At 40.5% G+C, this 14,595-nt stretch overlaps 1 protein-coding gene across 2 annotated transcripts in view; it reads right to left on the reverse strand.

Annotated features, from left to right (window-relative positions):
• lyst (lysosomal trafficking regulator) overlaps nucleotides 1–14,595 on the reverse strand; it is a 357,679-nt gene that overhangs the window by 25,546 nt on the left and 317,538 nt on the right. For both annotated transcript variants that reach the window (XM_043680023.1, XM_043680014.1), the window contains 6 exons: nucleotides 14,422–14,574; nucleotides 13,006–13,250; nucleotides 12,686–12,752; nucleotides 8,688–8,844; nucleotides 5,281–5,421; nucleotides 643–860 (listed from right to left, as the gene is read on the reverse strand). In XM_043680023.1, the coding sequence (XP_043535958.1) occupies nucleotides 643–860; nucleotides 5,281–5,421; nucleotides 8,688–8,844; nucleotides 12,686–12,752; nucleotides 13,006–13,250; nucleotides 14,422–14,574 (981 nt within the window). The remainder of the gene's footprint in view (nucleotides 1–642; nucleotides 861–5,280; nucleotides 5,422–8,687; nucleotides 8,845–12,685; nucleotides 12,753–13,005; nucleotides 13,251–14,421; nucleotides 14,575–14,595) is intronic.

Consider the following 14,595-nt stretch of genomic DNA (forward strand, 5'->3'; position numbering starts at 1 on the left):
TTTGAGTAATTTTAAGTTAAAATTCACCATTCTTCATATTAGTTCACTGCGACGTGAAATATTGAAGATGACTGAGAGGAAGAAGCATTGTTATAGATAAACAGCAGTCATCTGTCTACCCATTTGGAAAATACTGTGCAAAATATTAAATGGGGAAAATTGTACTCAGCTCTTAGCATACAAAATATTTTTCCATAAAAATGTACACCATTCCTAAGTAAAGAACATAATAGTTTACTTCTAACCCAAATAAAACCAAACATCTTCAAATTAAATAGAGCAATATTGTGTTATGGTGCATCGATAATGCAAATCCAGAAAGAGGAGATGCTAATTTCATGCCATTGGCCTCATCATGAGATGCACCTTGGAAAGTTCTTAAATCAAACAAAATTGCTTAAAAGCCTTTGAAGTGCTTCAATCAACCCTTCATATAACATTTTAAAATGTGGTATCTTTTCAATTTCAGTGTTTAATGTGTCATTTTAATGTATTTTGCTGCATAAATTATACTTCAAACTATTTTAAATACAATGAAATAACTAGGGGAATTTGGGACAAATGCTCAGAAAACATTTAGCTCACTTTGTATTTGATAATTCGTTCATAATGATTTGAAAGTTGAAAGGAGTGTCGACTTACTGCAGGATGAAAGACATTGATAGCATGAACAGCAGCTCTGCCCTTTTGTTTGTTTCCAAACACCAAATCAATCCAATTGCAAATTGTTTGGGAAACATGCTCCGATTCCAAGGCTTGGCGATGAATTAGAATGTACAGCCGGGGGTCATTGCGAGCCCAAGGTGGAAGGTTAACATGATTTACTCTTTCTCCATTCTGCCGCATCCCAAAGTCAAAACCTGAAAACAGAGCCTAGATAACTACATATGCCATACTGTGATTCATTGATGAACAGCATAAAGATCTATTGGGAAAACAAAATATTACCACACTAAATAGATTTAATAAATTTATAGGCTGCAAAGTTTACAAGAATTAAGAATAGCATGATTTAATTATCATTGCAACACATTGTCTAGTCATCAACTTAAAGGCTAACTAAATTCCTTTGACATGGCATTTATATCGCATATTAAAATAGTAAAATATTCCAAAGTGACTCTCAGGGGAGTAATCAAACAAATTAATGTACTGAATATACAGAGATGGTAGAACAGGTGACCAAAATTGATCTAAGATAACTGTTTTAAGGAATGGCTTAAAAGGTGGAGAGAAGTGGCGTTTAGGAAAATAATTCCAGAACCTGAGGATGAAGTTGAAGGAATGACTTCCCAAGGTAGAGGGAAGGAAATTGGACATGTGCAAACACCGGAATTGGAAAAGTAGGGATCTGTAAGGCTGTTGGAATTTGCACAGATAGAGGAGTAAATTTGAAAACAAGGATAAGAACTTTGAAATAGAGGTATATTGGACTGGAAGCCAGTGTAAGTCAGAGAGCATGGATGTGGGCCAATGGGATTTATTGCATATCATAGATCATATGACAGTAAATAGCAATGTTACTTGCCATGCACTCAAAACAAAACTTCAGTTACTTTTGCCTATAGCATTGAAAATCACAGAACCATAGAAATTTACAGCTACTAAGTCACCATATCTGAGCTGTAGAGAAATAACAATCCAACCTAATCCCACTTTCCTGCCTCTGACCTTGTAGGTTATAGCACTTCAGCTGCATATCCACTTATTCAAGGTTTGTGTAAAGATTTGTAGCTCGGATGCCACTTATCAAGGTTGTGGCTATGTTTTGCCAAGCTGGAAAGTTAATTTGCAGACATTTTGTCCCCTGCCAAGGTGACATCTTCAGTGCTTTGGAGCCTCCTGTAAAGCTCTGCTGTTCTGTCTCTTCTGGAATGTATTAGGTTCAGTTTCTGCTGCTTCCGGTTGCCGGTTCTGGTTGTTCATTATATTGGGTCTAGGTCAACGTGCTTTTTGATGGAGCCCATGACTGTGTGTCATGCTCCTAGAAACTCTTGAACATACCCACCACCATACTTTTATTTTCTAAACTATTTCTTAAAAACAGTCATCAGTTGCTCAACAGATCCAGTTGTCTCCCATTCTTGTAGAAGTCCTGAACAAGAATTCTTCCCTTGTTGTACTGCATTCTCTTGCTCACCACATTTCAAAGTACTTTATTGAAGTAGCTCACAGAACAAGACCAGATAAATACACAGTTTTTAATGAGTAACCTTGCTATAAGTCTACAGTCATGAGTAGAGTACATTCTTTCTTGATTAAATGTTTTATTGAGATCTGTGTCTTAATTAAGTTTTAAAAATATAAGCCATAAGTACTAAGTTAGCCTGGAGCACTTTTTTTTTTAAAAGAGCAACATGACGGTACTATTTTCTGAGTCTACAGATTGTGAAGGAGCAAAGATGTCGTTTAGTAGAGTGATGTGGGAGGTGTGGGAGTTTAGGGAGAGTTTCCATATTACTGATGATAATGTCTGCAGGAAGCGTGTTTGGTTGCGAATCATATCATATCGCATGGATCAGTTAGAGCGGCAGTTGGAGGCAATGAGGCATTTACAAGAGCTAGGGAGTGTGACGGATGGCAATTATAGAAAAGACGAAAAGCCGCAGATACAGTCAGGTAAATAGGTTAACTCCAGGAAAGGTAGGAGGGATAGGAAGGTAGTGCAGGAGTCTCCTGTGGCAATCCCCATTTCAAACAAGTATGCTGATTTGGAAAATGTAGGGTGTGATGGATTCTCAGGGGAACGTTGCACAAACAGCCACGTTTATGGCACTGAGAATGGCTCTAATGTAATGAAGGGTACTTCAGGTTCCAAGCAAATGATTGTGATAGGGGACTCTCTAGTTAGAGGCACAGACAGACGTTTCTGCAGCCAGCAGCGAAAAATCAGAATGGTGCATTGCCTCGCTGATGCCAGGATCAAGTATATCTTGGAGAGGGTGCAGAATGTTCTCAAATGGAAATAGTGAGGAAAGAGATCAATCTGAGACTGGTACAGTTGGGAAAAGGAGCAAGTCAAACAGTCAGGGCAGGCAGGATCAAAGCAGAGAACAAAGTAGGACTGATAAATTAAACTGCATTTATTTCAATGCAAGAGGCCTAACAGATGAACTCAGGGCATGGTTAGGAGCATGGGACTGGGATATCATTGCAATTACAGAGATATGACTCAGGGATGGACAGGGCTGGCAGCTTCACGTTCCAGAACACAAATGCTATAAGAAGGATAAAAAGGGGCAGGGGGTGGCAAGAGAGGAGGGGGAGCGTTTTTTTTTCATAGGGGATAGCATTACTGCTGTACTTAGGGAGGATATTCCTGGGAATAATCCAGGGAAGACATTTGGGTGGAACTGAGAAATAAGAAAGGGATGATCACTTCATTGGGTTTGCATTGTAGACCCCCTCATGGTCAGCAGGAAATTGAGAAACAAATTTGTAAGGAGATTTCAGTTATCTAAGAATAATAGGGTGGTTATGATAGGGAATGTTAACTTTGCAAACATGGACTGGGACTGCCATAGTATTAAGGGTTTAGGTGGAGAGGAATTTGTTAAATGTGTACAAAAATATTTTCTGATTCAATATGGGGATGTACCTATTAGAGAAGTGCAAAACTTGGGAAATAAGGCAGGGCAGGTGACAGGTGTAGTGGGGGCGCACTTTGGGGCCAGCGACCATAATTCTATCAGTTTTAAAATAGTGATGGAAAAGGATAGACTGGATCTAAAAGTTGAAGTTCTAAATTGGAGGAAGGTTAATTTTGACAGTATTAGGCAGGAACTTTCAAAAGCTGATTGGGGCAGATGTTCGCAGATAAAGGGACAGCTAGAAAATGGGACTGGTGTGTCACAAGGATTGGTGCTGAGTCCACTGCTTTTCATCATTTATACAAATGATTTGGATGTAAGTTTGCAGATAACAACAAAATTGGAGGTGTTGTGGACAACAAAGACAGTTACCTCAGAGTACAATGGGATCTTGATTAGATGGGTTAATTTAGATGGGTTAATGGGCCGAGAACTGGCAGATGGATTTTAATTTAGATAATGTGAGGTGCTGCATTTTGGAAAAGCAAATCAGAGCAGGAATTATACACTTATTGGGAAGTCCTGGGCAATGTTGCTGAATAAAGAGACCTTGGAGTGCAGGTTCATAGTTCCTTGAAACTGGAGTCGCAGGTAGATAAGATAGTGAAGAACACATTTGGTATGCTTTGCCTTATTGGTCAGAGTATTGAGTATAGAAGTTGGGAGATCATGTTATGGCTGTACAGGACATTGGTTAGGTGGTTAGGCCACTTTTGGACTTCTTCCTATAGGAAGGATATTGTGAAACTTGAAAGGGCTCAGAAAAGATTTACAAGGATGTTGCCAGGGTTTGGAGGATTTGAGCTACAGGCAGAGGTTGAATAGGCTGGGGCTGTTTTCCATGGAGTATCGGAGGCGGAGAGGTGATGTTACAGAAGTTTATAAAATCATGAGGTGCGTTTTTATGATAAATAGACAAGGTCATTTCGCCAGGGTGAGTGAGTTCAGAACTAGAGGATATAGGTTTAGGGTGAGAGGGGAAAAATTTAAAAGGGACCTAAGGAGCAACGTTTTCACACAACAGGTGGCGCATGTATGGAATGAGCTGCCAGAGAAAGTGGTGGAGGCTGGTACAATTATAACATTTAAAAGGTATCTGAATGGGTATATGAATAAGGGTTTAGAGGGATATGGGCCAAGTGTTGGCAAACGGGACTAGATTAGGTTAGGATATCTGGTGGCATGGACAAGTTGGATAGAAAGGTCTGTTTCCATGCTGTACATCTGTGACTAATACTTCATAGTAGGACCTCATGTTATTTCATTATTTATTTTGCACTTATATATTCATCACAGCATATCATCACCATGAATGATGATAGAAACATGCAAGATTTTCCTGACCATGAGTACATTTTTGTCCAAGACATAAATTTGGTTTCTGATATTTGCATATGTAATTTGGCTTGTAGATCCTAATAGGCTTGTTATGAAATATCCATTTATACCAAGTTAAAAATCACACAACACCAGGTTATACTCTAACGGGTTGAATTGGAAGCACACTAGCTTTCGGAGCGACGCTCCTTCATCAGGTGATTGTCCTCAGGTGAAGGAGTGTCGCTCCAAAAGCTAGTGTGCTTCCAATTAAACTTGTTGGACTATAACCTGGTGTTGTGTGATTTTTAACTTTGTACACCCCAGTCCAACACCAGCATCTCCAAATCATGACTACATTTATACCATTTACCTTCTCTATTGACCAAGAACTCTGGAAGATAAAAGAATTCTGGAATGAGCTCTTTCACATCAGTCATAGATTCATATGAGGACAGGCGCCAGGTAGTATTCATAGAGTGAAATGTTCGATCTGGGATATCAAAACTTTGATCTAAATACAGAACACAATTCAGGATTACTACTATAGAGAAAGGGCTTATATTTTATATAGAATGTCTTATGAGCACTAGATATCTTAAAATGCTTTACAGACAATAAGCAACTTTAAAGAGGAAACATTGTTGTAATGTAGGAAACACAGAAGCTAATTTGCATCCCACAAAATGTGATAATGACCACATATTTTTAGATTAGATTAGATTCCCTTGAGTGTGGAAACAGGCCCTTCTGCCCAACCAGTCCACACCGACCCTCCGAAGAGAGTAACCCACCCTGACCCCATTTCCCACTGACTAATGCACCTATGGGTAATTTAACATGGCCAATTCATCTGAACTGCACATCTTTGAATTGTGGGAGGAAACCGGACCCGTCCTGAAGAAGGATGTTAACTGTACATTCTCTCCACAGATGCTGTCAGACCTCCTGAGTTCACCCAACAACTTCTGTTTATGTTCTTCAGATGTTGGTTGAGGAATAAACATTGGCCAGAAGAGCTAGGATAACTTTCCTAATCTTCACTGAAATGGTGCCGTGGGATCTTTTGCATCTACCCAATAGATAGATGGGGTCTGTTTAATGACTAATTTGAAAGATGACACCTCCAACAGTGCAATACTTTCTCAGTACTGAACTGTAATGCAGGCTTGATTTTCATGCCCAGAAATTTCATGAAAATACTTAAGATGAGGCCTAGGCAATGATTTTCCACTTTATTCCTCTACTACTAAAGCCAAGGATCCCATGCCATTTTTTAAAATCAGCCTTCTCATATTGTCCTGTCATCTTGATAGCTTTGTTTATGTGAGTGCATTTGTGTTGTTGTTTCTGCATCTATTATCAAGGAAGAAAGAGCAAGACATTGAGATAGAAATTGTCCTGTTGGGCAGACACAGCATGGGTTCATGAAAGGCCAATACCTCCACCGTATCTGGTCCCAGGAGGACCAGTTCCATCGCAGAACACAGATGGCATCCTTCTTTAAAGACCATAATTTCCCTTCCTACGTGGTTGAAGATACCCTCCAACACATCTCATCCACGTCCCACCCCTCCAACTGCAACAAGGACAGAACCCCCCCCGGTCCTCACCTTCCACTCCACCAACCTCTGCATAAACCACATCATCCGCCGACATTTCCACCACCTACAAATGGACCCCACCAACAGGGATATATTTCCCTCCCCACCCGCTTTCCGCAAAGACCGTTCCCTCTGTGACTACCATGTCAGGTCCACGCACCCCCCCAACAACTCACCCTCTCCTCCTGGCACCTTCCCCTGCAATCACTGGAATTGCAATACCTGCGCCCACACCTCCCCCCTCACCTCCTTCTAAGGCCCCAAAGGAGCCCTCCACATCCATCAAAACTTCATCTGCACATCTACCAATGTCATTTATTGTATCCATTGTTCCCAATGCGGTCTCCTTTACATTGGGGATACTGGACACCTTCGCGCAGAGAGCTTTAGGGAACATCTCCGGGACACCCGCACCAATCAACTCCACCGCCCCGTGGCCGAACATTTCAACTCCCCTTCCCACTCTGCCAAGGACAGGCAGGTCCTGGGCCTCCTTCACCGCCACTCCCTCACCACCCGACACCTGGAGGAAGAACGCCTCATCTTCCGCCTCGGAACACTTCAATCCCAGGGCATCAATGTGGATTTCACCAGTTTCCTCATTTCCCCATCCCCCACCTTACCCTAGTTACAACCTTCCAGCTCAGCACCGTCTTCATGACCTGTCCTACCTGCCAATCTTTCTTCCCACCTATCCCCTCCACCCTCCTCTTCGACCAATCACCTTCATCCCCACCTCCATCCACCTACTGCACTCTTAGCTACCTTCTCCCCAGCACCACACCCCTCCTTTCATCTCTCCACCCTGGAGGCACCTGCCTCATTCCTGATGAAGGGCTTTCGCCCGAAACGTCGATTTTCCTGTTCTTTGGATGCTGCCTGACCGGCTGTGCTTTTCCAGCACCACTCTAATCTTGACTCATGAAAGGCAGGTCATGCTTAACTAATCTACTGGAATTCTATGAAGACATTACGAGGACAATGGACAACGGGGACCCAGAAGATGTGGTCTATCTAGATTTCCAAAAGGCATTTAATAAAGTGCCACAGAAAAGGCTGTTGCATAAGATAAAGATGCATGGTGTTACGGGTAATGGATGAGCATGGATAGAGGATTGGTTAACTAACAGGAAGCAAAGAATGGGTTGATTCCGAAGTTGGGAAGGTTGGCTTACGAGGAGAGACTGACTAGACTGGGATTATATTCATTGGAATTTAGGAGAATGAGGGGGAATCTTATAGAAACACATAAAATTATGAAGGGAATTGATAAGATACAAATAGAGAGGATGTTTTCACTGCTGGGTGAAACTAAGACAACAGGGCATAGTCTTAAAATTAGGGGGAGCAGATTTAGGACCGAATTGAGAAGGAACTTCTTCACCCAGAGGGTTGTGAATCTGTGGAATTCCCTGCCCAGTGAAGTAGTTGTGGCTTCATCATTGAATGTTTTTGTAGCTAAGCTAGATACTTTTTTGAACAGTAAAGGAATTAAGGGTTATAGTGAGAGGTTAGATAGGTGGAGCCGAGGCCCCAAAAAGATCAGCCATGATCATATTGAATGGCAGAGCGGGCTTGAAGGGCCAAATGACCTACTCCTGCTCCTAGTTCTTATGTTCATATGTTCATCCTTTTATATTATGCTATTTACTTCATTGTGTCCCCTTATTCTTTCTATTAAAATGTATTACTTTACACTTATGAACTATACACACTTCAGAAACTATTACAAATTTAACTCTAGGACTGAACAGACTTAGGATTTTCCATAATCGTTCATTTAAAATCTCAAATTACTTTACTTGTAATTCTTTCTTTTTACTGACATTATTTTGGTGACTTAATACTTCAAATTGCTCAAAACTTTGGACTTTAAATAATAAAACTCCTTTAATAACATAGAGCTCCAACAGAAAAAGTGAAAGTAGATACACGTTCTTTTGAAACCTAAATTGTTATATAGTTGAGGAAGACAGTATCAGTTAATTCTCTCATTAACACCTTTGAAGTACAGGATACATATTTCTAATTTATATAATAATATTTACAAAGTTTTCAAATGCTAATATGTTACTGGACTGGATGTTACTGGACTGGATGTTGCTGTTTCCATCTTAATTCTATATGGCAGAATTTAAGATGAGCAGCAACTACTCGTTGGTTTATTAGATCTTACCCTGGTAAGCCAGGAACATTTTGGTGAATGGTGGCATCCTAACTAGGAAGTGCAAGACTGTTCCACTGTTTGAATAATGAGACCCATAATGATACGGCTGTACAGGTGGCATTGGATCATCTTCCTGAGCCCCTTTACGATATTCCTCCTCCAGATACTAATGAAAGAAAAAAATACATTTGCTTAGCCACATTAGGTGATGACTGAGGCTGCTGATGGTGAATATACAGCAAATTGATGATCGTCTGCAAATCTTTTAAATCATCCTAAAACTGGAAAATCAGACAATAAACAGTTGCTGAAAAATCCAAAGTAGCACTTGATGTGCTTTTTTTACAAGTTTACTCTCAGGATCTGGTGTTGCTGACTAAGCCAGCATTTATTGTCTATCCCTTGTTGCCCTTGAGACAATGGTGGTGAGCTGCTTCCTTGAACAGCTGCTGTCTGTTTGGTGTAGGTGCACCCACATTGCTGTTAGGGAGAAATATCCAGAATTTTGACTCACTGAAGGAATGGCGATTTCTTTCAAGCTCAGGATGGTGAGTAGCTTGGAAGAGAACTTGCATATGGTGCTTTTCCCTCCTATCTGAAATCCTTGCCCTTCTAGGTGCTACTGGACATCAGTCTGGAAGGTGCTGATAAAGCCTTCGTGAATTTATGCAGGGCATCTTGCAGATGGAGCACAGCATTGCAATATAGTGTCAGTGGTGTATGAATGGAATTGTTGTGGTTTTGGTGCCAATAAAGCAAGCTTTGTTCTGGATGGTGTCAAACTCCTCGAGTGTTGTTGGAGCTGCACTCATCCAAGCAAGTGTAGAGTATGCCATCATACTCCTGACTTGTATTTTCTGGATGATGGACAGGCTTTGGAGTGGCATAAAGTGAGCTACTTGCTGCAAGATTTCTAGCCTTTGACCTGTTCTGGTAGCAACAACATTAATATGGCTAGTTCAGTTCAGTTTCTGGTCATTGGCAACCCCAAAAGATGTTGATAGTGGGAGATTCAGTGATGGTGATACAATTGAATATCATGGGGCAATGGTTAGAAATGGCCACTGCTGGGCATATGTGAGATGTATATGATATGTACTTGCCATTTGTCAGCCCAGAGCCTGGATATTGTCCAGCTTTTGTTGCATTTGAGAATGGACTGCTTCAGTATTTGAGGAGCTGCGAATGATGTGGAACATTGTGTTATCATTGACAAACATCCTCACTTATGACCTTATGTTAGAGGGAAGGCCATTGATGAAGCAACAATAGATGGATTGGGCCTGGGACATGATGTTGGGGAACTCCTACAGAGATATCCTGGAGCTGAGCTGACTGATCTTCAACAACCAGAACCATCTTCGTATGTACCAAGTATAATTCCAGCTAGCAGAAAGTTTTACCTCTGATTTCCATTCACGCCAGTTTTGTTAAGGCTCCTTGATGCCACATTCTTTCAAATGCAACTTTGACGTCAAGGGCCATCACTCTCGCCTCACCTCCTGGAAATCAGCACTTTTGTTAATATTTGGACCAAGTCTGTAATGAGGTCAGGATCTGAGTAGCCCCAATGGAACCCAAACTGGGCATCAGTGAGCAGGTTATTGCTAAGTAAGTGCTGTTCGATAGCACTGCTGATGACATCTTTCATCAGCTGGCTGATGATTGAGAGTAGACTACTGGGGTGATAATTAGCTAGGCTGGATTTGTTCTGTTTGTGGTGTATAAGATATTCCTGCAGCAAATCGCTACAGGGTCAGGTAGATGCTAGTTTGGTAGCTGTTCTGGAACAACTTGGCTACGGATGCAACAAGTTTTGGAGCACAGGATTTCAGTGCTATTGCTGGAATTTATCAGGGCCCATGACCTTTGCAGTATCCAGTGCATCCAACCGTTTCTTGATAGCACATGGAGTGAATCAAATTTTGTGTGCACACTAAAACCATATCAGGCACATGCCACAGGCCATAACAGTCTTGTGTCCACCTAAAATTGCCACTTAGTCCATTGACATTCAATTCTTTTTTGGGGGGTTGTAATTTTTTTTTAGATTTTTTTTTTAGATTACATTACAGTGTGGAAACAGGCCCTTCGGCCCAACAAGTCCACACCGACCCGCCGAAGCGTAACCCACCCATACCCTTACATTTACCCCTTACCTAACACTACGGGCAATTTAGCATGGCCAATTCACCTGACCCGCACATCTTTGTGACTGTGGGAGGAAACCGGAGCACCCGGAGGAAACCCACGCAGACACGGGGAGAACGTGCAAACTCCACACAGTCAGTCACCTGAGGCGGGAATTGAACCCGGGTCTCTGGCGCTGTGAGGCAGCAGTGCTAACCACTGTGCCACCGTGCCGCCCATATTCAAGACCCTTTTGTGAAACCGGTTTCAGTGTAAGCAGACCGCTGTGGTCTATTTCCTCAAAATAAAAATCAAATAAATCAGCTATCTTTAAAACGAATTGCTCAAATTTGCAAGAAAAAAAGTACAACATTTTTGCTTAACTCAACACAAAACTAGGAAAACATAAAAAAATGTGCAGCAATAAGCCATACAGCCCTTTGAACCTACCCTGCCATTATACAATAAGGTCACAACTGATCTTCAAGCTCAATTCCTGCCCAATTTCCTTATGTCATGATGCCATTAGAGGCCAAACATATATCGATCTTGGCCTTGAGTATAATCACAGCTCAGTACAGCCTTTCCCCCAATGTTAATGGATCTTTTCAGGAAATTTCAGAATCTGTACCTTCACCAAAACTAAATCAGCGCTTCTTTGGGAAAAGCCTAATTGCATAGTAAGCTATACAGTTGAAATCTGTCCATGAATTTTGAGATATAATGTTTTCGGATAAGCAGACCAACAAACAAGGGCAAAAGCATTACCTTTACCCACCATCAGCAGTGGAGATAAAAACTAGAATAGATTGGTCAAATATCCCTTTCATGAAATCTGATTATAATGTTCTAAATCATGAGCAATTTTTCATTAACTGATGATATACTTGTTGGCAGTTCCCTGTTTGATCTTTCTGGCCTTCTCTTTAATTACCAATGCACCAACACCAGTCCAGAATTCAGGGAATTTTGAAAAATCAATGCATCTATCACTTTCAGAACTACAAGCTGAGGGCCAAATCTCAAAGTGGCCTACTCTTCTTTTTTTAATATCAAGAAACACAAAGGAAGTTTCCAAATTAATATCTTGTAAACAGGTATACAGGAAGCTTTTAAATGTTCAACATCAAATGTTTCTGCTGCCTAGGAATAAATGGCATCATTTGTGAATGGTGGTTTCATCAATCTGCTTTTCTCAACAGTCTTGCTGTAATTTATACTATAATTGAAATACTGAATAGACACTGTAAACCTTAAGCCTCTTATTTTCTATGACTGCTTATTTGGATTTTACGTGAAATTAGTTTAACAAGTAGTCCAAGATTCTACATTAGGTTCTAATCCAGTTACCATGCACCCCAATACTGGGCAGTGAGATGGAGAATGGGTAATTCATTTTTATAAAAATTCTTTTGTGGAATGAGTATGACACTGGAAATGCCTAAATGTATTGCTCATCTCTAAATGTCCTTGGGAAGGTGGTGGTGAACTGCCTTCTTGAACTCTTGTGCCATTTATTCCATGATGTAATGTGCTCAAGATGACCTTTTAACCTTTGGTCTGCAATGAAATCCAGCCAAGATTGATGGGGTATTCGATTAGCCGTTAAGTCTTTTACAAAATGAAGATGTGAGGGTCTCAACTGAAAAATGAAGGAAAAAGTAAACCGTTCTGAGACTACAGCAACAGGCAGTGGAGCTGTGCTCTGAACATATGTTGCACTTAGCTTAAGAGTACTTGATGAAATGCAATACAGCCTAAAATGATAAAAAAAAACCTTTTCTCAGCATCAACCACCTTCTGCTGTTTAAAAAATTATTAGAACAATTCTCCATTTATCAAACATGAAAAGATCACAATTTATTTTAATTACTCACCTTATAGTTATCCACATAACGATCTTCCTTTTCTTTGGATTGTACGGCAATAGGTTTCAGAAGATTCCTGAAAAAAATTGTGTTGCGATCAAAATAAAGCCTCAAACAAGAAGTTACCCTAAAATATATGTTTAACAATTCCCAATACAGTAAGTTCCCTATTCCATTGTCGCTTGACACCATAAGGAGTAACTCAGACACTTTTGTTCCACAAGGAATTACCCAGTGAAACCAATATATTTGAGGACATTGTACATCTGTTATGAGATTTATATCCAATGTGTGTGTGCATGTGCGCATGTATATAATACAAAAATTACCTGTAAATAGCAGGTTCATTTAGGTCAACTGTTTCACTAGAATAGTCCCTCATTACGAAAGGAAAAACAGGATACTGCATAAGATCATTGAAGGAGCGACCTGCATGTTTATTCAAATGGGTCAAATACTCAAAATTTGTAATCTGTCCTGAGCACCACAACTGGGTCAGAGCTGAAATGTTCCCATATTCTAATAAATTTGGTAGGTTGGAAGTAAGAATGTTGTGATGAACATCATCCCGAACCTATATGGGAGGAAGAAATAGAATTAACTAAATGAAGAATCATTCAATCAATAAAAATGACATCAGTTAACAGCTTTATAAGCCAATCAGCAGGTGAGAGGAAGTCTCTGAGATTGTCAATGTCATCAAAAGAAGCAGGCAAGAGGATGACCCTGAGGCAGGCAGTCAGCAGCATGAAATAATTGTAAGGTTTTATTAATACAAAGGTGGTGGAGTTCCCATGCATTTGGTAGCCTTTTCCCCCTCAGCAGACAGGATGACAAACTTGGAAGGTGCTGTCAAAGAAATTATGTTGAGTTACTACAGTGTACCTTGTAGAAGATATACACTGCTGTCACTGTGCACTGGTAGTGAAGGGAATGCTGGTTAAGTTGACTGCTTTGCCCCAGATGAGTATTATTGGAACTGTATTCATCCAGGCAACTGGTAAGTATTCCATCACACTCTAGACTTGGTGCTTTGAAGATTGTGGACAAGAGCAACTACTTGCCACATAAATCACAACTTCTTTCTTGCTCTTTTAGCCACAATATTTATATAGCTCGTCCAGTTCAGTTTCTGCTCAATGGCAATACCCAATTATTACCCAATACCCAATGGCAATAAATGATCAAGCCAATAAATATCAAGGAGAATTACAGAATTCTCATTTGTTGGAGATGGTCATTGCCTGGCATTTTTCCAGCACAAATGTTACTTTGCAACTATTGAGACAATTTTGCCTAGGTCTTGCTGCATGGCTATAAGTTGCTTTGTTATCTGACTCATTGCAAGTGATGTTCAACATTGGACAATTATCAGTGAACATCCCAACATCTGACCTAATGATGGAAGTATGACTCTAGACATTGAAGAGTCTTCATCCGTTTTCCATTAACTCCAGTTTTATTACTAGGGCTCATTGATGCCATACTTATTTAAATGCTGACTTGATATCAAGGATGGTCACTCTCACCTCAACTCAAGTTCAATCCTTTTGTCTACGTTGAACCAAAACTGTAACTGAGGTCAGGATCTGCTTCTTGTAGAACACATAAAACAAGAACCTCATCTCAGCTAAGACTTGTAGAAAAGATAGAAGGGTGAGTGGGTGAAAGGCGACAACATTGTAACTACAGTTTTGCTTCTCATCTCTAAAATAAAAGTAATAAAATGAAAATGAATCCAATACCTTTGTATTGTCAAATGCCAGAAGAAGCGTTCTGCCATTGATTAGAAAGATTTCCAAGGCATTGTCACGCAGCTGCCACCATCGCTTGTGAACCTCTTTAATTTCTTCATAAGTCCAGGAGAATGAAGCTGGCTCAGTTTCCACTCCAGAACTCTGTAAAATAACAATATCATG

The sequence above is a fragment of the Chiloscyllium plagiosum genome, chromosome 3, assembly GCF_004010195.1.
Source record: "Chiloscyllium plagiosum isolate BGI_BamShark_2017 chromosome 3, ASM401019v2, whole genome shotgun sequence".
NCBI lineage: Eukaryota > Metazoa > Chordata > Chondrichthyes > Orectolobiformes > Hemiscylliidae > Chiloscyllium > Chiloscyllium plagiosum.